Here is a 22,042-nt window from a genome sequence, read left to right on the forward strand (position 1 = left end):
ACAAGATACCAGAAGCTCTGGCTCACCAACCTGTCTCATTACATCATGCCCGTGTGCCCTGGGCAAACCCCATTCTTTGGACTGCTTGTACATAGCACCAGTGATATAGCAGGCTTCAATACTGACTCCAGTACTGGTTTTTGGACTTAAGCTTATAATTTCCCCCATATGACCTATCCTCAGGCTTCCCTATTAGTAAAAAGATCTTTTGCATTCTTCACTGGGGTATTGAGAGATTATGCTAGATGTGAATAGGTGTCACAGAACAGATAATCAAAAAAATCATACAGGAACAAGAGAAATTGAGAAACCTGTGAGCGTTTCTCTGGGGGTAAATGTTCTGAGGAGGAAGTGGTTCATTCTCAGACCAGCACTTGCAAGGATAAGTCATTACACTGTGCTGCTCCCCTCGTTGTGGGCCATATGGTAAGGTCCTATCATGCATGTAGTAGTAGACTGCCCTAAGGGTGCTCCATGCAGATGGAGTGATGAAACTGAAAAGCCTGCTGTGCAGGAGTTCTGTAGATTTTTTTTTTTTTTTTTTTTTTGTAACTGCATTGCCATGCAGCCATCTTAGTTGCCTTTATGTTTGAATTGTTTTTATGGATGCTGATGAGGTCTGTAAAATGACACTTATCCTCAAGTGCCATTCACACAATTCTTATCTCACCATCTGAAATCTTTCACTTCAGAAAGTTAATATGGTTAATAAGGTGGGATAAGTTTTTGCAGTTGCTGCTCTGCAGCAACGAGTTTTGCATATTTTGGCCCTGAAACAGAAGGAGAAGCCATCTTTATTTCATTAATTGCAGAGTGCAAATGGTTATACTAGCAGTTACTGCAGAGGGCTTGGTGCAGTGTAGAATGACACAATTGTGAAATACGAGTGCAAGCAACTGAAACAGACAATATCTGAACTCTGAAGAGTGCATTATGAAGGTTTTTATCACATTCCATTCATAGCTGACATTTAAAATAATGTAACAAGAAAGAGGGAGTGATATTAGAAGATGTCTCAGTAGAGGTACTGCAGCCCATCTGGGTTTTTCAGAGCAAGAAACTGTACCACTGGGTATCACTGGATGGTATCAAAATGCTTTCTTTGTTGTCTGCTTAAATAATAACCAGGTACTCTGTGTGTGGGAAAGGATTGTCAGGGGGAGAAAAGCAGAAAAGCTGTTTAGCATCAAGCTAAGAAAACAGCAAAGCACTGCTGCTTGAAAGGCTGTGTGAAGGGCTGGGCCTGCTGCTTTCCTTCCAATGCTGAGAAACTTCTTTCATTTTAGGAACTTTCCGCTGTACTTTCTGTGAGACTGAAGTGGAAGAAGATGAGTCGGCGATGCCCAAAAAGGATGCAAGGACACTCGTGGCAAGATTTAATGAGCAGATTGAGCCCATCTACGCTCTGCTTCGTGAGACAGAAGATGTTAACTTAGCCTATGAAATCCTCGAGCCAGAACCCACAGAGATTCCTGCCCTGAAGCAGAGGTGGGAACGTGCCTGGTCTTCTTTCACTGTGCTGCTTCCTTGTAGTGCTTTCTTCTGCTCTGTGAGGCTTTCCCAAACCTTATACAGCCTCTGGCTGCATTGAGGACTGACTTGTTCAGCACCAACTATGCAAGCAACAGGCAGATTCCCCAAAGAATTTGTGGTTTATAAGGAGATAAAAGGCTGTAACCATTTTTTTACTAAAGTAGGCAGATTACTGCTCTCCTGGTCAGCCTCCTGTGTGTAGTTTTCTGTGGGATGGGCTACTCAAATTACCTGAATCTTGCCATTCTGCAGCTGGTATATATACCAAGCCCTTGCCTCAGTATTTAAGAAATGCAAACTGTAGCTGTTTTACAAAGCTCTGAAGGTGCCATCTACACTGTCCTCTTTTTATCTTTCATCTACTGCTTCTCTGTCTACCCAGCTTTTCAAACTAAGCTACCTGCATTCTACATTTTGCATTTCAAATCCACACTCAACAACATTCTAGTTCAAAGACATTACTGGTAATAAGAGTATTTTTTTTTCTTCTGATTTTCTTCTACTTCTTACACATTTCTTCTATTCAGGAGGAGACCATATTATAGTCAAAAACTCTTTAAAATGTTCCTGCCCATGGGGAGATGACACTTTCTTTCAGAACATTCCTAGCTGTACAAAAAACAGATGATGTTTAAATAATGCAGAAAGATGTAGGGAGCTGTCAGTTTTGTCAGTTGTGGTGAAGTGTGATGCACTTCTCTGTGTTTAAAAAAATTAATTAAACACATGGGGGGGATGTCTCATGAGGAGAATTCTGCATTCTCACTGTGCCTTGGGGTGCTTGGCTTTAGTTAGTGGGAGAGCAAGCAGGATATTCTTTTTTTTTTTTTTATCTCACATGAACTGTGAGAGAGAATGTTCCTTATATATTCACACTAGACAGTTTCTAATTAAGATAATGAAATCTTATACGTCTACCATAAGCTTTTTCTAGCCAAGAAGGTGGCTAATTTTTGTCATCATTCTGATAGAAGACTAAGCAGTAGAGAGAGGGGAAGAGGTTTTTTCCAAGGTCACTCAACATGTCTTTGGTGATATGGGGAGTCTTTGAAGCCTTTATGCCCAAGCTGAACTGCTGGGCTTAGCTTGAAAAACCCTTTTTGTAGGTTGAGCAGTAGAACTAGGATAACCCCACCAAAAAGAGAGTAATTTCTCGGTTTTCACCTTCTATGCACAAAAAATTACCACAGCAGAAGTCTGGTGCAGTCCCATGATTAAATAGCAACACCCACTTACTTGACTCTTAAATACTTAAAAAACATTGTAAATGATTAATTACTCAGTGCAAGGAATGACAAAATAAATAGGCATAGGCGTCTTTTTAAATGCTTACTTGAATGCAACTTGCTTCAGCACATAGAATGATTTAATTGTTTATTAAATCTTATTAATTCAAAGCAGCTAATTGCATGATAGTGCTGCTGTGAAGTTTTTTTTTTTTCTAAAGTGCCAAACCCTGGGTAATTTATTCTGTCCATTTTTATGGAGCCTCGAGTGTCTGAAATCATTGACAGAAGTGTCATTTGATGATTGCAAAACGTGCAGAAAAGGTCAAGAAGTGCCTCCATCTTCTCTTTGCACGAGCACAGGCAGCTTCATGGGTTTTCAGGAGAGCTACGACTGTAAGCAACCACACTGACATTGCATAACTGTCATTCACCTGCTGTGAGAAACTGGGAAGATCTTAATTTATATTTTTCTAGGACAGCGTTAATTTTCTTAATCTTGGCAAAGCATGAATGAGCCCCACAGGTTTTGAAAGAAGCCTGCTTTACCCAGGCCCCTCTCTGGGGCTTTCTATAACAGATGGATTTTAATGACCTCTCACCATTTTCCTATGTCAAAATAGCATGATTTTATATAACAAAAATATTCATAGAATTAATTTTTTGTGGTTATGCTGTCATGGGTTGTCTGCTGCGGAGCTGAATCGCTTAATAGCAGCTAAGTGAAAAAGTGCTTTATTTCAAACATGGCACAAAATGACTTATTCCCACTATGCAAGACTTTTTTTTAATAACCTAGGCAGGATTGGAATGAAAATTCTGGGTTGTTTCCCTATTGCACAGTGTGATTTCTCTGGGCCATGCCTCAGCTATGTCAAGGATTATTTATGTCACCTTTAAAGGCTGTAAACTACTCAGTAAGGGATTTCTGTCAGGGTAAAACATCTGTTGGGTAGCAGAGCAAATAAAGCCACGTCTGTGCCACTAAGCTGCCACTGTCTGAGCAATTCCTGGTTGCAGGATATCGTGCAATGTCTAAACCTAGGTGAGGGAAAGGAGATCTTGGATCCACGGGAGAGTTAAGAATGCATTTTGTTCGCTCTGTGCTGCTCGTAAAGGCAGCTCACACATCTGGCATTTTGTTGGTGCCTGATCCGTGGTGTCTAATCCTGTACTTTGGTGCAGAGTTGCTGAAGAGTAAGATCTCTTCTGGCAGTAAGGAGTATTCCCCTGATCACCTAGCCTTGAGGGGTTGCTGAAGCTTACCAACAGGGCTGTTGAAGGTGCAGTTGCACAGACGGGGAAGTGAACTGAGACACAGTTTGCAAAGCTCACTGGGGTTCAGAAGCAGATAGTGTCTAGATGGTTCTGCCTAAGTGTGAGACATTGCAGTAGAGGGCAGCTGACACTGCAGGTGTCTCTTAAAAGTTGTTACTTCTGTTTTCGAAGTGTTCGTGAAGTCACGGAATAAATGTTTTGCTGCTAAAAGATACTGCATAGGAAAAAAGGTCCATTTCAGGCACGCTTATGGTGGCCTCTGTGCAAAGGTATTATTAGGCAATTCCTGGCTCTCCTGAGCCTTTAGTTGTCACGCTGCAGTCGTGGGGAGGGAGAGCTTGGGGGAAAGCTGCATTGTGTATCTTTTGAGGAAAGTGGATTACGTAAAATCGTCAGGGAAACGCTGGATAGAGATTTCTATTGTGTGGGAAGCAGAGTGGTGCTTTTCACAGAACACACTCCTGTCTCGGGGAGCTGAAAGGTACCAACACTTGAAATAACATGCTGGGAAGATGGTCTCTGTGTGGTTCTTCAGGTTATATAAGCAATACATGTGCATGAGTCTTCTGCCCCAGAATCCAAGGCTGCTGTGAAGCTCTCCTGGTGAGGCTGGCTGCAGGAGAGAACTGATTAGTGTGTGGACGCATGCTAAAATGGATCTGTGAAGTATTTTGCTAGCAGACCCAGCAGGATCACTGTTGGGAGTCTGCAAGTAGTTCTCAATCCAAACTGTGGCTGAGCACGCTGGTATTTCTGTATCTGAGGAAGAGAGATGATAACTTACTTCCATGTTTTCCCCTCACTGTTTACCCCTAAAAATCCAACAGAATTTGTTCATCAAGCAATGATTAAGTCTTTGCTTAATAAATAAATAGCAATAATTTTTTAAAAAGCATATTACTCCGGTTTTCTCCAATTACAACCTTATTTTAAACTTCTCATTTGGAGGAAAGGACATTGGGTAGATAGCAGTGACTGAACTGTGCTCTCTGACAACTTCTGACAGCAGAGCAGAGACACTGTGAGTATCCTTGATAGATTTGCTCTAGACAAGAGGAGGAAGAGTGGAGGCAGGTCTCTGTTACCCATGGAAAGCCTTAGGTGCCTCTGGCAATGAGTTGGATGAAATGATATGGCTGAGGGTGGGTACAGTGCACAGTGAGTCTGTTTTTCTGAACAAATTAAATACGATTTTGAACTGGAGGAGTGGCGACATTTGGCTTCCCCACCCAGAGAGCAGTGAGTTTTCCATTCAGCTGGTTTCCCTGATCAACCTATGTATAGCAGCACAGGACAGAAGAGAGTATTTTGGGCTTATTGCCATTGCCGTGCAGAAAATACTCCTCCTGATGTCCTCTTTCCATCAGATCCAAGCAGGAATGTTTCTTTTCTCCACCAGTTTCCTGAGATAGAGGAGCCTGGAGGCAAATGATGCTGCCTGCAGCTCCTCTCAGAAAAAAAAAAAGGAGGGCTAGGTATTGACTGCCCTGCCATTCATATCAGTCATCATGTTTGCTTCTCCAGCTTTTCCACAAGGAAGACAGTTCTGTCTTGCCTCCATCACACCATCACCACAAAGGCCTTTGCCCAGCCATGGTCCTCTGTTTTGAAGTTGCCTTCTCATCTTGAGTCCTCCCACAGGGCTGTGTCTGTGGGTAGTATAGATCTCCTGTGTAACACAGGAGATGTGACTTACCATGTGCATTGTCGCTCACAGTTCAAGCAAAAGTTGGAACTGTGTTTTTCATGATGGATTAACTCCTTCATGAGTTCACAGATCTGAGCATGGGCCTACCATTGGCCCATGCTTAAATTTTAGCTTTTTTAATGCTGTAGGTGATTGCTGTGGGAAGGCCAAAAAGAGGCTTTTCCAAATACGAGATTACTGTTTGACTGTGTTTTGCTGCTGTGGCCTTTATTTCAGAGTATTCTGGGATTTTATGTTGGTTTTATGTGAGTGCATCAGCAGGTTTAGTGCTGCCTCTTCTTTCCAGTGTCTGTTGGTGGAAGTTGCCATGACCTCATGTAGGGTTTCCCATTAGAGTCCCCAAACCAGGATGCTGGTGTAGAAGTTGCTAGCACCATGTTTTAGAAATGAGAATGCAAGTTCTCAATGCAGATCATGGGAGGTAACTAATCATAGTTGAAGTTTTCTAGTGCTGGCCGAAGAAGGGTTTGTTCTGAGCTTTTGTCTCTCTGACTTCTTTTGTGCAGCAAGGAGCGTGCAGCTGGTACCGGTTCGGGGGCAGCAGCTGGCCTTGCAGGTGGACACCATCGGGAAGCATGGACTACAAAAGGACCATCATATGAGGACTTGTATACCCAGAATGTTGTCATCAGCATGGAGGACCAGGAGGATCTTAACCGGCCTACAGCTGAAGGAAAGCCAGTCAGAGAGAGACCAATTTGGCTACGGGAGAGCACAGTGCAGGGGGCTTATGATCCTGATGAAATCAAAGATGGTAAGAAAATCCATAGGGCAGAAGTACTGCTCTGCTTATGGGAAGGTCTTATGATGCTGTCAAAACTATGTCCCCTCGTGTCTGTACAGCTGCTGCTCCCTGCACTCCAGATTGTGTCTGCTCCCCTCTGTCATGCAAAGCACCTGTGTGTATGTAGACATGAAAAATCTTGATCTATTAGATTCAGGATTGAAATTTAGATCAGGAAGGCTAAGTTGCTCATGAAATTGTTTGTGGGCTTCTAAAATGTTAATTATCTGCTATGACTTCCACCTTGAGAATTTATTGCTTCTAGGTAGAGGTCTTTCAGTTTCATCTAGAAAGCTGCCCTCCTAATAGGTCACTGCTGAAAACTGACATTTATTATCACTCAGTTACTCTGAAGCCTACCAGACCTACCAGCAGTGTTCATGTGCTTCCAGCTGCCTTCTTGCCAACTGTTTTTCAAAACATGTTATATGAAGAATATGTCAGAAATAAAGCTTCAGGAAGTCCACCAGTCTGTCACCATGGCAGATCAATATTGCTTTCTGTTTGCTTCTTGTTATCTTTGCTTTTATATTCATTCATTCATTCAGGTCAGGTTGTCTATAGACCATGGACAAGATCTTGTAATCAATAGTAGAAACATTTTGTTGGGCAAGTGTGTTATGTAGACTTACACTCTAAAAGTAGAAAATAGAGACCCTTTATGATCTTTCATGAAGCTGTTGATTCCCTGGAAAGAGAAGAATGCAAAAGGAAGGATGAGACCCTGGAGCCACTATACTCAGAAGAAGAGTGGAGTATGTCAGTATAGAAGGAGTTAATAAAATGGATGTGAAATAATGGTCAGAAGATATCTAGTGATCTTGTTTGCATGTAACATCTTTCAAGCATACAGATCCCAAAACATTTTCCAAACAGTATTAAACAAAGCAAGGTGATTGAAACAGCCTCCTCCTACAGTTTGTAGCAGATGTTGTTGTTACTCACCAGCCATGGTGAATTCTCACCCTGGTTTTCTGCTAGACATTCAATTCACCTGTAGTTTTGAATTGTCTCCTCGACATGACTTTTGTCCTGCACAGTATAAATGTTTCTCAGATGCCACTGAAGGACACTGAGGGGGAGTCTGTTTCCTTACAGCACAGTGGCACCACTGCTTAGCTTCCACTGCTGCTGGAGATTAAAGAGAGAGATAGTGGAAATAGCCTGAAATTGCTGCTGCAACATATTTCTGTAGCTCTTGTATGACACAAATAGATAAAAAGAAAACTTGTATCTGTTGACAGAGAAGATGCTGCTTGGATCTGGCAGGAACAGTTCCCACAAGCAAGAGGCAGCCCCACTCCTGAGCCACAAAGTCAGACTCTGTGGAGCTACCCCGTGCTGTGGTCTCCACAGCTCTCAATGTGATGAGCTATGATACTGTCTTGGAGATGTTCTCCAATCACCTCTTATGCTCTACAGTCACAACCAACAAGCTGAACACAAGGCTGCCAACACTTTCATTCTTCCTTTCTTCCAAGAATTTTGCCATTACATTAATAGTAACATTTGCATCCATCACCCGTTAACTACAACTTCATTTAAAATAAAAGCATGAGTCCAGTTAAGTTAGCGGTGGGTCATTTGGCCTTTATTTTACCACAGGATTGGAGTGACTGCAAACTCCTCTGGGTTTTAGTGCTAAATGCAGAACTTAGTTCCTTACTTCACATGTTTCTCAGCACATTTTTCATCCTAAGTTGAAAAATGTAGCCAGTACTGTTTTGACCTTGGGGGAAAGTCATGGGTGCCGGGTGCCTTGATGTGGTGCTAAAACTGTGAAGGTCCAGGTCTTGGAGAAGCAGGCAAGCAGCATTAATGTATGAAGGTGGAATGACGTCAGCTCAGCTCCAGGGGCAGCAGCTTCAGGTGGAAGAGAGAAAATTTGTCACAGGGAGTCTGTCCTACTTTTTTAGGCCTTGTTTTTTCATAAGGTTCTCCATATTTAATTTTTTTTCTTGGTTTTTTCTTTTTCTGTAATGACTGTAGATTTTATTGGTGCTGGGTGGACTCACAGTCCTCTAACCAAATACAGGATTAGGAGGAGTTTTCTACAGAAATGCCACTTTTTGAACAGAATTTTACCTTTTGAATCTATGAACTGGAGACACTATGTCTACCCAAGCCATGCTTAACCCTGCTGGCCCTTATACAGCCAAGCTTGGTGAAGGAGAAACACAGGCTGTGTGTCTGCCAGATGGGAAACTGCAGTCCCCTAAAAATCAGAGGTCCAGGTAGGGAGCCAGAGAGACTGACTGGCTGGACTGTGTTTCAGCTTGGAGAGCAGGTACTGGTTTAATGCAGCCTTCCACACAGAGTAGTGCAGCTTGGCTGCAGGCTGTAAGCTGCATCTGCTTCCTATGATAGATCCCCCTAGATTACATTTCAGTAATGAGCTTTTTCCCCTTCCTGCCTGATAGATGCACCTCTGAGCTTACCAGAGACATCTACTTTGAATGTTGTTTTATGACTCGTGGTTTCTTCATAGCCCCTGTAGGCCTGGATTCCTCTGCTTCTCCATCTCAATCCTTATAGATGGGCAGCTCAGCGTAGCAGGGCCTGGTTTTGGTTCTGGGTTTATGGTCTGTACCAGTAAGACCTTACGTTCTTCATTACCACCACAAGTCCTCCAGGCTGTGGTCATACAACGTGGAAACAGGAGGGCAAAAAGGAAACAGCCTGTGCTTGTTCACCCATGAAGCAACACAGAGATCCTTGCTGTATCTGTGACAAGCACCATCCTTAGCTGGATGATGTGGGAATCTACGTCTCTGACTTGTGTCATTGTTGGATGTATAGTCGGAGTATCTGGAAGCCCAGATTTAGGTCCCAGGGACTGCTTTCTGGTCCACAGTTGGGAAAGTGCATCAGCCCAGCTGTGGGGTGGTACCTGAGTTGAGCCCATCATGCATTTGTTTTCTTCTCTTGCAATGTGCTCCTGAGTTAGGCTCCCAGCCAGGAGCTAAGGTGACTCCAGGCCTTCTAGATGGAGGAAAATGTACTATACTTGCTCTGTTTTTATGAGAGAAACTGTAACTGTCTCTGTCTTTTAAGGGAGAGGAGGAGCTGACTTAGAGAAATGGTGTGACTGGGCCAAGCATGCCCAGTGGCAGTAGTTAATACAAGTCCAGAAAGCCTTCGGGGCTGCTACACAGATCCCAGTGAGGAAACAGTGATTCTGTTGTGTCTTCTTGCAGGGGGCCGGGATCTGGATACCTTCCAGGAGCGTGAGGAGGGCCGGGTATCTCTGGATGATAATGAAGAGGTGATGCGTGCCCTCCTCATCCACGAGAAGAAGACCCCTTCTGCTTCGACAGTCAGTGTTGGAGGTGCTGCTCCCCTCTCTGGTGCCAATGCTAGTGACTCTGAGAGTGAGACAAGCGAGTCAGAGGAGGAATCCCCTCCTCGCCCTCCCACCACGGCCACCACAATATACGGGCTGGAGGATGAGGAGGAGGATGAAGAGTTTGAGGTGGTGGCAGAAGACCCCACTGTCACGGTGGCTGGGCGTCCACACTCCTACAGCCAAGTGAGTCAGCGCCCTGAGCTGGTGGCCCAGATGACACCTGAAGAAAAAGAGGTTTACATAGCCATGGGGCGACGCATGTTTGAGGATATGTTTGATTAACTGCTTCCTGCCATGGTATTTTTTTAAAAAGTGATTTAATTTTTAGTCCAGAAACTACCTAGTGAAACAGAAGACTGAAGTGCATCTTTCCTCCCCTGTGCGCAGGGACACTGTGGCTCAGGGCTGCTAATCTCGGGCATCTTGCCCACCAGAGAGGGGGAGCAGGAAGGCTGCATGTGCCAAAACAGTTAGGGGAGAAGTCTCAGAAGTCAGGATGCTTGCAGGGTAAAAATCTGCTCTAAGGGTGCCCTGCATAGGCGCTGCTTTAACTTTTTTCGAGGCTCCAGCAGCTGGATCCCCCTGATTGCTTTGAGTTCATTTTTGTTGCATGTTCTGGTGAAGTCCCCATCCCTGCCCGCAGAGGATGCAAGTGCTCCCTGGTCTGATCAGAATGCTCTCAGTGTAGGGCATAAGTAACATTACAGCTGCCCGTGTTCAGTGAGGGGAGAGGAAAGGGAAGCACTTGTCTGCTGATGGCAAGCTTGGGCAGGGCTTGTAGCTGACCTCCTGCCAGCAGCCACTGGCCACCAGAACTGGCTTATTTTCTAAGCAGCCCTGTGGGCAGCAACCTCCTCTTGCTCCTGTTCACTCTTTACTAGTGAACTCACTTTACTAGCTTACTCACTCTTTACTTAACTCAGCAGCTCAAGGTCAGGTGTAACTTGAAACACACAGAGTGAAAGCCTTGGCAAGCACACACAGTCACTCTTTGTCAGTGTAACAAAAGCCCTTTGTGGATCCGAGCTGTCAGAGTGCTCTGACTTATCAGGAGATACCTTCATTTTCCAGTGTTGCTGCCTGTCACTTCTGCCCAGCCCTGTCCAAACTCCCGTGTTGCTGACGGTTCCTAGTGGGCAGGGCTGCAGTCAGGCAGTGCCAGAGAGATGGCATCGCTGGGTTGGATTGGCAGTGGCACAAGGGCTGTATCATTTTAAGAGGAATTATGCAATTTTGAATTCTGCTTTGGCACACTCTTTTACTGTAGAAAAACATCTATCGGTGCCTACAGAGCAATATTGTATTTTTAATGCTTTTCTCTTTCAATTGAAAATGTTGGTTTTTAAAATTGTTGTTTTCCTATCAAGTACTACAGTGAAAAAAAAACTATAAGAGAATTTTGTGTTCCAGAGGGTAGAGGCAGTATTATGTGATGTGATGTTTCCACAGGCAGCATGAATTTGCTGTTCACTGAGACTGTAAATCTGTTTTATACTAACTATGCTTTCTATGTTCTGCTAACCTTGCAATGCCTCCTTTGTGGTTTTATTTTCAGCATCTTGATATTCTGAACCCCATCTTTTTCTAAGTAGTGTTTTAAATTTGCTTTTAAGTCATTTTAAAGAAGAATAAATAAACAAACTTCTCCCCATTGTTGTTTTCCAATTTGTCAGGTATCTAGCTGGAAATGCTGTTTATCATTTTGATTTACTCAACTCAAGAAAACAAAACATTTTCAGGCTTTTCTTTGAGGGAAGGACTATTTGAAACCCCTCATTATATCACTGCTGCACATTTTGTATTCTTCACCAGAGCTTCCCTTGAATGGAATCTTCTGAACTTCAGGGAAGGACATTTCATTAGACTGGTGCTGTGGGAGGCCCTTTTTGATCAGTGCTTTCATTCCTTTCCCCCTTCCTTGAGGGAAGCACAGGCTGATGGAAGGATGTCTCACAGACATTGTATAGTTAGTTAAAATAGTATAAAATGGTGTCGACAGACTTCCAAGGTCTGGTATCAAGCTTCTAGATATCAAGCCACAGAGCTGATAAGTCAGATTCAGTAACCACCTAACATTTAAAAAGAAGTGCTGTACCAATTTTGTCTTGATTTCATCTGGTTAAATTCAAGGTTGGGACTGGGGAAAAGCAGGTAGCTTTACAAGCAGACAGAGACAGAAACTGAGACCTAATCCTGAGTAGAACTGCTCATGCTCATAACTCACCAGTAATTCTACTGAGCTTTTAGCCTGCAAAATTGAACTGTAGGTTTATGAAAGCTAAAGTGAAGAATTACTGGGATTTACTAGGTTCTGCATCATCATCTATGAAGTTAGTGGTAGCACCTGTTCAATTGTGGTTTTTATGGCAGTTGTAATTTTGGTTGTTCAGCAAGGCACGTCCTGCACATGAGGGAATCAGTGTGGTGGTTTGTGGGGCATGCCTTCCATCTCTCATCCATCACGGGCAGCCCTCAGGAGGACTGGTGAGGTCCAGATACACGAGCAGAAGCCACCATTGTTTCCTGCCCTCTCTAACAGCTTCTGGTTCTCAGAAAGGATGGAGCTCTGCTCTGCTCTGCTCTGTTCCAGCCAGCCAGGGCTGTTGTCAGAGGACAGCTATGGGCTGCTACTGCCCTGTCACAATGCTGCTGCTTGAACGTACAATAGTGCCTTTTTCTCCTAAAATTGAAGCAGGGCTCTGCACACATGCCAGAAGAGGAAGAACAGCAGCTGCTGCAAGCAAAGCCAGTCACTGCCAGGAGGTTGGTGCTAATGCAAAGATAAAGCCATCAGTTCTGAGGAAGGGCCCAGCCATTTCCTCTGGCTGCTGGACCACATGTATTGCATTAACGCTAACCCAATAATGCCATGAGTGTGGTTGAGCACTAAAAGTCTTCCTGAGTGAATGTTCTAACCAGTTTCTGTGTCTGCTTTCAGCCTAGACTGTGTTTTATCTCATGAGTAGTGTGCTTCAGGCCAGGGCACTGCAGCCCAGGCTAGAAAGAAAAACACATTTCCGAAGCTGCCTGTTCCCCAAAAGTCAGAGGCGCTGGGTGCCTCTGCCAGCCTTCCTGGAGCTCCCTCTGCCCCTGCTCCCATCACAGGCAGGGAAATGGCAGTAGAGTGATGTTCTCCCTGGCCCAGCACAGATCAGTGAAGCTGCTGATGGGGGGAAGATCACTGTCAATGCCGGAAAATGGGAATGTTTTAATCTTTTCTACTAAGATCTCAAAAATGGGCTTCCTCCATCCAACTTTTCTTTTCCTGTGTCGCTGCCTCCTTCAAACAGACTCAGATTAAACAGACTGTTGCACTGTGAGAGCCGAGGGATTTGAAGATCCCCTGGAGAAAGGGCAGAAAACCAGCATCACCTCCTCCCTGACACATCTAAGGGGCCCTGTGTCAGTGATGCCTGCTGTGGCAGACCTGCTGCAGGGAAGTCTGACAGGGCCTGGGGTGGGGAGCTCCCAGCTGTGCCTGGCTCTTTGTCTCCTGCTGTTTCTCTCACCCCTTAGGAGAAAAATGATCTCAAAAATCCAGTGCAAGACAAAGCCTTCATGGAAATGGAAAGTTTATGGTCAGGTAGAAGGACGGGTCAGCAGCAGGGCAGGTGAGCAGGCAGTGTGCTCTCCTGGGTGAGATGTGGAAGGCAGACAGTACTGTTCCTCTGCTCTGGTCTGTGTTAACCTGAACAAGGCTGTGGGCTTGGTCCTGTGGAGGAGGGAGGTGTCACACAGGGCTACAGAAGATTGCTCTGGGCTGCTGCAGGACTGGAAGCCTTGGGCAAGGTAACCCTGTCCCCATCTGGTTCACAGAAGGCTGTGGAGTATTGATCTAAGCATGAAGAGCTGAGGATTCCTCAGCAGCATCATACACTCCAGTTTAAAGTGCATGGACTGCGAGTCAACACAGCCTCTTCTGCAGGAGCACGGGAGCTGGGGCCGAAGAGCCGCAAGTTCTGTCAGCTGAGTTGCTCCCAGAATAATAATCAATATTTATAAAGTCCGAGCAGATCATCACTCATGCAGTCCTGATGGGAGGGGAAGCCAGGCACTCGAAGCTGTTTAAGATGTGATTGCAGAGAGAGCCATGGAGGGGCTGCTGCCTAAAAGGAGGGGCAGCCCAGGGCACGGGGAGCGATGTCTGGCTGCTGGTGCTCCTGGAAAGCTGCCTGCCTGCTTCCCTGCTCGTCCCAGCAGAGAGCAGGGCACCGGGCTGTCCAGGAGGACATCCCCATCGCTCTGTGGCAGAGCTTGTTTCTCTCTCTTTCAAAATTATCCAGGGACATCTGGGCTTTTGCCTGTTTGGGACACCTAAATGAGCTGCCAGAAGGTGGTTTCTTATTTACCAGCATTAATTGGATTGAGAAAGAAAATGAACCTCATTTATATTTAAACAAAAATGAGATTTTGGAAGTGACTGGTGTATCGTTTTAAAACATATTAAGGACAGCATGTACTTGTGCAACCCTCCTGGAAGCAGCAGACAGACAGTCTCTGAACAAGATGCTTCAAATATAATAGGTATTTTGGCTTAAAATACATTTCTGACCTAAATATAATTTAATTTCCATCCCTTTGAACAGTTTCATGCTAATGAACCAGCCAGGAATGGCAGAGAGGAGGCTGAGCCAGCCGCATCGGAAGCGGCTCTGCTCCACTGCAGTGCGTTAGGGAGAGGCGCGGCCTCTGCTCCCCGCCCGCTCCGCACAGCGCACACTGCGCCAGCGCGGACCCTCTGGAGCGGCCCCGCTGCCCCGGGGAAACACTCGGGATGCTCAGCTGGAGGAACAGGCAGGGGGCCAACCTGAAAATTCAGGCCGCTCAAATATTGGTCTGTGAGCACTGACGTTCGTGGAAAAAAAAACAAACAAAACAACCGAGCAACAACAACAAAAAATATAAAAATAAAATAAAATAAAACAACAAAAAGAAAACAAAAATAATTTTAAAAATAAAGAAAAAAAGAACAAGACCCAAAAGTAATCATAATAAAAATATTTTAAAACAAAACAAAAAGACCCAAAAAACAAGAACCAAAAAACATAACCAAAACAAAAATTAATTTTAAAAAATAAGAAAAAATCAAAGCCAACCCCCCATATTAATAATAAATAAAAGCAAAAAACAAAACCAAACCAAAACAAATTTTAAAAATAAAGAAAAAACAAAACAAAAAAAATTAAAAAATTAAAACAAACAAAAAAAACCAAAAACTATTTTAAAAATAAATTAAAAAAAAAAAAACAAGACAAAACAAAACAAAAACTAACCAAAAAAAAAGTATGCCTGGCAAGGAGGAAAACCCACACCTGGTACAGATGTGATTAAAGCCCTGTCATGCTTCTTCCTGCCTTCTTTTTCACCTGGAATCCTCATTGCCAGCCTCCGCCACCACTTGCTGGAAGAAGGAGGGTGAGCAGTGTCAGTTTTGCAGGTAGCTAAAATTGTCCATAATGTGGAGAAGCCTGGCTCAGCTCCACCTGGTAAAGGGATCCTCCTGTCCTTCAGCATATTTTTTTTCTGTGGTTCTGACATTGGAAATCTGCCTGATCCAAGGCCAGGCTTGTTAGGCACTGGTGGCAATGTCCCTGCTTTTCCCGTGCCCTCTTCACACACGTTGATGGGGGGGGGAGGGGGAGCAGCATCCCAGGTACCATTCCGGGATTGCTACCAGCTGACCTGGGTACACTTGCAGTGTCTGAACCACCCCTGTCCCATATCAGGGGAACACAGGTTGGGTCATTTTGATCAGATTATCCACACCTGCTCTTTGCAAAGCTGGTGGTTGTTTTCCCAGTCAGTGCTGAAGGGTGCGATTACACAGAGGTGTCAACTGAAAATGAAGTTTTAGTCCCTTCACCACCAACAACCAACACCTCTGGCTTGTGCCACATCAACTCCTGGGGCGTGGGGCACTGTCAGGCTGCATCAGAGATCCACCGTGCAGGTCTCAGCCACAACTGCCCCCGCTGTACTGCATCCTGGCAGAGAGGCTTAATGAAGGATGGGGCAGGTGAGTGCCTTCTCCAGAAACGAGGCTTTGGCTTGGGGACGATGCCTACTACACTCGTAGTTTCCTACAGTAAAGAAGGAAGTGGCATCAGCCTCACACTGGTAACTCCCTTACAAGCAGCCTTTGCTGCTGGAACTAGATGTGATTTGGTAGGACTGGATTTGATTTTTATTTTTTTAACCCTCGTTCTTTTTGTCCCCTGGCAATATTTTGAGTGGCTGCTGGTGATGTTTCTCTGCTGCTTGTAACAAAACAAACAAACAAACAACTTTATTTTTAATGCAAATGAGGCTGTAAAATCTTTTTAGGGAGATGCATCTGCTCGCCTTGTACTGTCACCACAATTACTTGTCCTTTGCCATACAGTGTTTTCTTCCGAGAAGAAGTGCTTTCAACATCTCCCAGCCCTTCTGGTGATGACAGATGAAAACTATCCCTATTACATGGGGAAGATGGGAAGGAAACGGGGTTAGAAGGAAACACAGCCTTTAGAAAAGAATGTGCCTTGAGAGAATTTTAATCTTCGCAAACTCTCACAGGACACATGGGTGCCTTATCCAAGAAAAGAAAAATACAATATACTGCAGAGGAACTTGTCTCATGATGCATTTGTCCTGGTGTGTTCTGTTGCCTCAGAGCCTGTTAGGAAGGGTAATATTCTCCCAGTGTGCCGAGCTCTTGGGTGTTATACAAAGACATCAGGAAGGCTGCAAGTTAGCAAGCACTCTCAGCAGGAGCCTGCAGGTCCATGTGAATGATCGGGCTCCTACTTTCACCACACTGGAAGATTCAGTACAAGAGAAACTCGCATCAATGAGCTGCAAAAATGAGTTTGCTGTCACATTATAAAGTACCTCTTCCTCTCAGTGTTTCATCTGAGTTTGCTGGGATGTCTGTGGATGAGGAAGAAGTGTATATAGTCATGCAGACGGCTGCCCAGCCCTCCTGAAATATGTGTCTCTTTGGGAACATTAACAGATAAAGAATTTTGCACAGTTTAGGCAGGAGCTACTGCCAAGAGCAGCAAATAAAAGTTAAGGTTTCTGTTAATCTAGACAGTCACATAGCCTGTCTGAAGTCTGAAGTAAAAGAGTTTATCTCCTCAGAAGCAGAGGTGGATTCTTACAGCTGGCCAGGTGTCCAAACGCCACATTTTCAGCCCTTTCAGTGGTTTTGGTGGTTTTTAAACCCTGTCTTTTTTGCTCCTCATGCAGCAGGCACTAGCATCTTCGATGCACCAATGGGGTAGGTGCTACCCTGGACTGAAGAGAAGAGATCTGGCTTGGCACTCTACTAATGAACTCCTTGGGGGTTTGCTAATTCACATGCTAATGGAGTCTGCCCTGGGAAAGGTGTGAGTCAAGCCATTAGAAATACTGCAAACAAGCCAAATGATTACTGTGGGTGGAAGCACTTTTGTTCAGGTGGTCAGAACCAATGAACAGGAGATGAACGGCTCCCGGGTTGCAGAAAGTGTCTACTGTATTCAGGACTGCAGTGGGCATTAGAACTGCTTCATGTCTACCTCAGTAATAATAATTTAAAAAAAGCATCAACATTGGAAATTCATGTTGGGAGGGAAATAAATCATACATTACTAAGGTTTTATTTGTATGTTAGCTGAGTAGAATGGGGCAGTGAAACTGGGCTTTTCTCTGCCTGATATGAAACACCCTTTGGCACCTGGGGAAGTAACAACAACACGGAAATGGGAACAGCCCTGACGCCATTAATTGCTCTGAATGGGAAAATCCAGGGTTTTTTTAGCACTTGAAGGAGCCAAACGTTCAGTGAGAGCAGTGCAGCCCGTGCCGTGGCAGCAACAGCTGCAGAAGCAGAGAGAGAGCTTTTGTGATTCATGTACCTGTGCTCATCCTCTGGTTTTTACAAGAGCCATGGCTGTACTGTAGGATTCATGGAGCATGTTAGTGGGAAGAGCCACAAGCAAAACGTGGTCTGCTTTTGTTCCTTCCTGGCCTCACCACTTTGCTCTCCCTTACCCCAGCCCTCCTCTTGTATTTTGAAAAGGCAAAATACTAAGAAATTAATTTGCCCGTTAAACTGGGAGGATGAACCAGAAGATACCCAAGCCTATAGTCTGATGGCAAGGAATCAAGGAGAACAGGTGGTTACAGGTAACTCTCTGTCCACCTGATTGATAACTTCTCCTCACACTAAGGGCTGTAACTTTACAAAATCACAGAAGCCCGGAAGGGCTAAGTTTGGAAGGGATCTCTGGAAGTCATCTGGTCCAAATCCCCTGCTCAAGTAGCACCACCTGGAGCAGGCTGCACCCACAGCCATGTGCAGATGGCTTTTGAATATCTCTAAGGTTGGAGAGGCCACAACCTCCCTGAGCAACCCGTGCCAGTGCTTAGTCCCCCTGACAGTAAAAAAGTTCAGATGGACTCTCTTGTGTTCCAGTTTGTGCAGTTTGTCTCTTGTCCTGTCACTGGAGAAGTGCCTGGCTCCAACCTCTTTCCACCCTCCATTCAGGTATTTATATACATGAATAAGATGTCCCCTGAGCATTCCCTCCTTCAGGCTGAACAGACCCAGCTCTTTCAGCTTCTCCTCAGACGAGAGATGCTTCAGCCCCTTTATCATCTTTGAGGTCCTTTTTTGGACTCTCTCCAGGATGTCCATATTGTTCTTCTGTGGATCCCAGAACTGGATACAGCACTACAGGTTTGGCCTCACCGGTCCTGAATAGAAGGGAAGGGTCATGACCCTTGACCTGCTGGCAATGCTTTGTCTAATGCAGCCCAGGATACTATTTGATGGCTCATGTTCAATTTGGTGTCCACCAGGACCCCTCAGATCCTTTCCTGCCAAGCTGCTTTCCAGCTGGGTAGCCTCAGCATACACTAGTGCATGGGGTTGTTCCTCTCCAGGTAAAGGACTTTGCACTTCCCCTTGTTGAACTTCATGAAGTTCCTGTCAGCCCATTTCTCCAGCTTGTTCAGATCCCTCAGGGCGGCAGCATGACCCTTGGGCCTGCCAGTCATTCATCCCAGTTTGGCATCATCAGCAAATGTGCTGAAGGTACACTCTGCCCCATCATCCAGATCTTTTATGATGATGTTGAACAGGTTTAGACTTGGTATTGACCCCTGGGGCACACTGCTACTTACTGGCCTCTTACAGGCACAGGAGAGTGAAAGCTCCATTGCTGAAGCTGAAGGGGGGGGTCTTCTCCCCTTTAACCCATCCTGGAGGACAGGGCAGGAAGGTCCCATATGCATTTCTGAGGCAGTGCATGACTGCCAGGTGAAACTTCCCGTGGAAATGGAGAGGAAAGCAGAGAAATATCAGGAGAGCGATAAACAGGGCACTTATCTCCTCCTTAATCACAGCCCAGCCTTGAGGAGGTCTGCAGGGAGAGCTAATGGATTAAATACAGGTATTAAATGAAATCTTGGAATCGTTTCCCTTACCTGGAAGGACCCAGAGACTGGTGATATGAGGGAACGCTCCCAGTTTTTCTGGGCTGTAAGAGGCAGCCAAAGGAGGGAGAGCTGCAGTTGTTAGCAGTCAGCCGTGGGATTTAATGACCTGGGTGTGCTCTGTTGGTGCCAAGGCAAAACCTGAAATTTCCCAAGTATGCCTTCCAGCAATCCCAGATGGACTCAACAGGGTGCTCCTTCTCAAGTTGCTTTTAGGCTGAGAAGGGAGTCAGTGTTTTATTTTGCTATGGGTACTTGCTGCAGTGCTTGGCCACCTCCAGGGATGAACCACACACGCTAAGCACACAAGCAAAAAGCCACAGCTCTTTTGAAGCCAAAGACTACAGCAGCATCCTAAGAGATGCCCTGATCAGTTATCGATATAAACTGCACAAATCATGCAGGGGCATCCTCAAAATGCTTGTTTGGGTCTCTAGGTGCCCTTTAATCAGAAGCAAGGCTCCAAAATTTGTGGCTCAAGATGAGGGGTGATCTCTATCATGGTGCCATGAGTGACTGAGAGCTCACCAAGAAGCTTTCAGTGATTAAAAGCAAGGTGAAGTGAAGTGGAACATTTCTAATCATGTACCTAAGTGCAATGGATATTAACATTGGCCACATTCCCAGGCCATAGGATCTTACCATTGGTGGTGCTTTCAGCAAAGATGCCATAAGCTTTCCTCCTCCTTTCTCTCCTGGGAACTCCTCCTCCTTAAAAAAAAAAAAAAAAAAGTGCTTTTCATAATTTATCCAGAATGTGTGAACTGGCCCTACCTGTCCAGTGACACTGGTGTGGCTGGGTACAAGGAGTTATCTGCTCTCTCTTGTATTAAGTGGATGTGACATTGTGGCCAGGTGGCTTGTAAATGCTCATGGAGAGAGCAGTTCTGCCCATCACTGAAACTAACGCTGTGAAGACATCTCCAAAAACTTTGAGGTCTGTGGACAAAGCTCACGTGTTAATAAATGGTATCATGATTCAAAGTATTTTCTTGATACAAGGCTAAATTAATGTAATACACTTCTTAGGGATGAATCAACAGCAATCAGGTTAATCCAATTAAAATAATCCAGCACAAGTAGAAAACCCTGTTTTGCTAAGTAACAGTGCCAGTCATTTTCTTCAGTCACTTTCAGAGCATAAAGAGAATCCTTCATCACTGAAGTCAGTGACATTATTAGCCTCTCCATCTCCCATTCCTAGCACACTTCCCCTTGCTTTCTGAGGGTCACGGGCTAGGACAGGACATCTGCGTTCCACAGTCCTTATGCCATCACCTAAATAAAACCTCAGCAGAAGTCATGCTTCATTAACACACCTCATTAAACCCCTCTGGTTAGGTGCTGAGTTGTCATTAGAGGTTGCTAGAGCATTACTGGGAGTACAGAATCTCCCTTGCCTGTCAGACAAAACCTTGTGGCTGTCACAGTTTCGGCAGTGGGGAGAGGCCAGGTTGAGGAGGTGTAGCCAAGATCAGACCTGCAAGGAGTTCACCAGGTAGCTGTTGTAGGACCATGGAAGAGTGACAGCACAGTAAAGCTGACCCTGCAGGTGAGATCTAATGTCACAGAATCATAGAATGGCTGGAGTTGGAAGGGACCCTAAAGATCATCTAGTTCCAAACCCCCTGCCATGGGCAGGGACACCTCCCACTAGACCAGGCTGCAATTCAAGCAATGTAATTCAAGCAATGTTGTAAATCAAACTACAGTAATTAAAACAAAGCAGCAGAGTATTATCTGGATAATAAATTTGCCATAAAAGAATGCCTGTTCCCAGACCCCAGAGCTAGCTCAGCCCACTGATCCCACTGGGACAGTTTTATCAGTAGTGTGCCTATTCAAGGGGCAGTTCCAGGTTAAGATGGGATGGCAGGGAATAGGCATAGAAGAGAAGAATTAACAGCTAATTCATCCATCAGATATAGGCAGGTATTGCCATGTCCTCATCTGGTGTCACACATACAGTCCTACCAATGCACTCGCTGTGCAATTTTAGATCCTTGATTCTTCTGAATTCCAGGAACTTTTAAGTCTCTGCTAATTTGACTCTTTTTGTGATTTTATTTCTGAAATTAAGAACCATCATTTCCTTGTCTTTGTGCTCCTGAGCAGCTATGCCTTTGTACAACTAAGAAGTCAGCATGTGCAAAGGTACTTCATACAGGCAGGTTCTTAGTGCCGTCTTCTTCCTCACCCAGGCTACTGTCTGGGCTTTTCTAACCACCTCACAGTTTTGTGGGTGATTTACCTGCTTTAACTTCTGGAAATGTCTTCTTGTTGCCCAGGAGTGTCCAGACTCCAAAAATATTTTTAGCCCACTATTTTTGCTCTGTACTGGTTTTATCCCCAGAGCCCCAGTATTACCCCTTCCTTTGGTCCTTGGCTGTGCTACCACCTCTACTGCCCTGTGTCAGGGAGAAGTCCACACACAGGAATTTTCTTCAGAAACTCTTCATTGACCTCGGTTGCTCTTCCCCAGCTCTGAAGAGAAATGACAATGAAGTTGCTCATCTGTTATGTGATCTGCCATCTGGAGAGACTATCCCTCCCACATGTGCCAAGGGATTTGAGCACATCTTGACAGTTTGAATATGTATGAACTTTCAAAGAGTATTAGATGCAAAAAATATTACCATGCCATTACAGCACCACAGGCACCAGAGATATAAATTTAAAGATATGGTAAATGCAACTACCAAAGC

General features: G+C 44.9%; 1 protein-coding gene across 4 annotated transcripts in view; it reads left to right on the forward strand.

Moving 5' to 3' along the window:
• Positions 1-11,526, forward strand: part of GTF2E1 (general transcription factor IIE subunit 1) — a 54,070-nt gene extending 42,544 nt beyond the window's left edge. For all 4 annotated transcript variants that reach the window (XM_071760622.1, XM_071760613.1, XM_071760619.1 and 1 more), the window contains 3 exons: positions 1,287-1,488; positions 6,252-6,499; positions 9,727-11,526. In XM_071760622.1, the coding sequence (XP_071616723.1) occupies positions 1,287-1,488; positions 6,252-6,499; positions 9,727-10,157 (881 nt within the window). In that variant the 3' untranslated portion in view covers positions 10,158-11,526. The remainder of the gene's footprint in view (positions 1-1,286; positions 1,489-6,251; positions 6,500-9,726) is intronic.
• The last annotated feature ends 10,516 nt before the right edge of the window (positions 11,527-22,042 follow it).

The sequence above is a fragment of the Heliangelus exortis genome, chromosome 1 (assembly GCF_036169615.1).
Source record: "Heliangelus exortis chromosome 1, bHelExo1.hap1, whole genome shotgun sequence".
Classification (NCBI taxonomy): Eukaryota; Metazoa; Chordata; class Aves; order Apodiformes; family Trochilidae; genus Heliangelus; species Heliangelus exortis.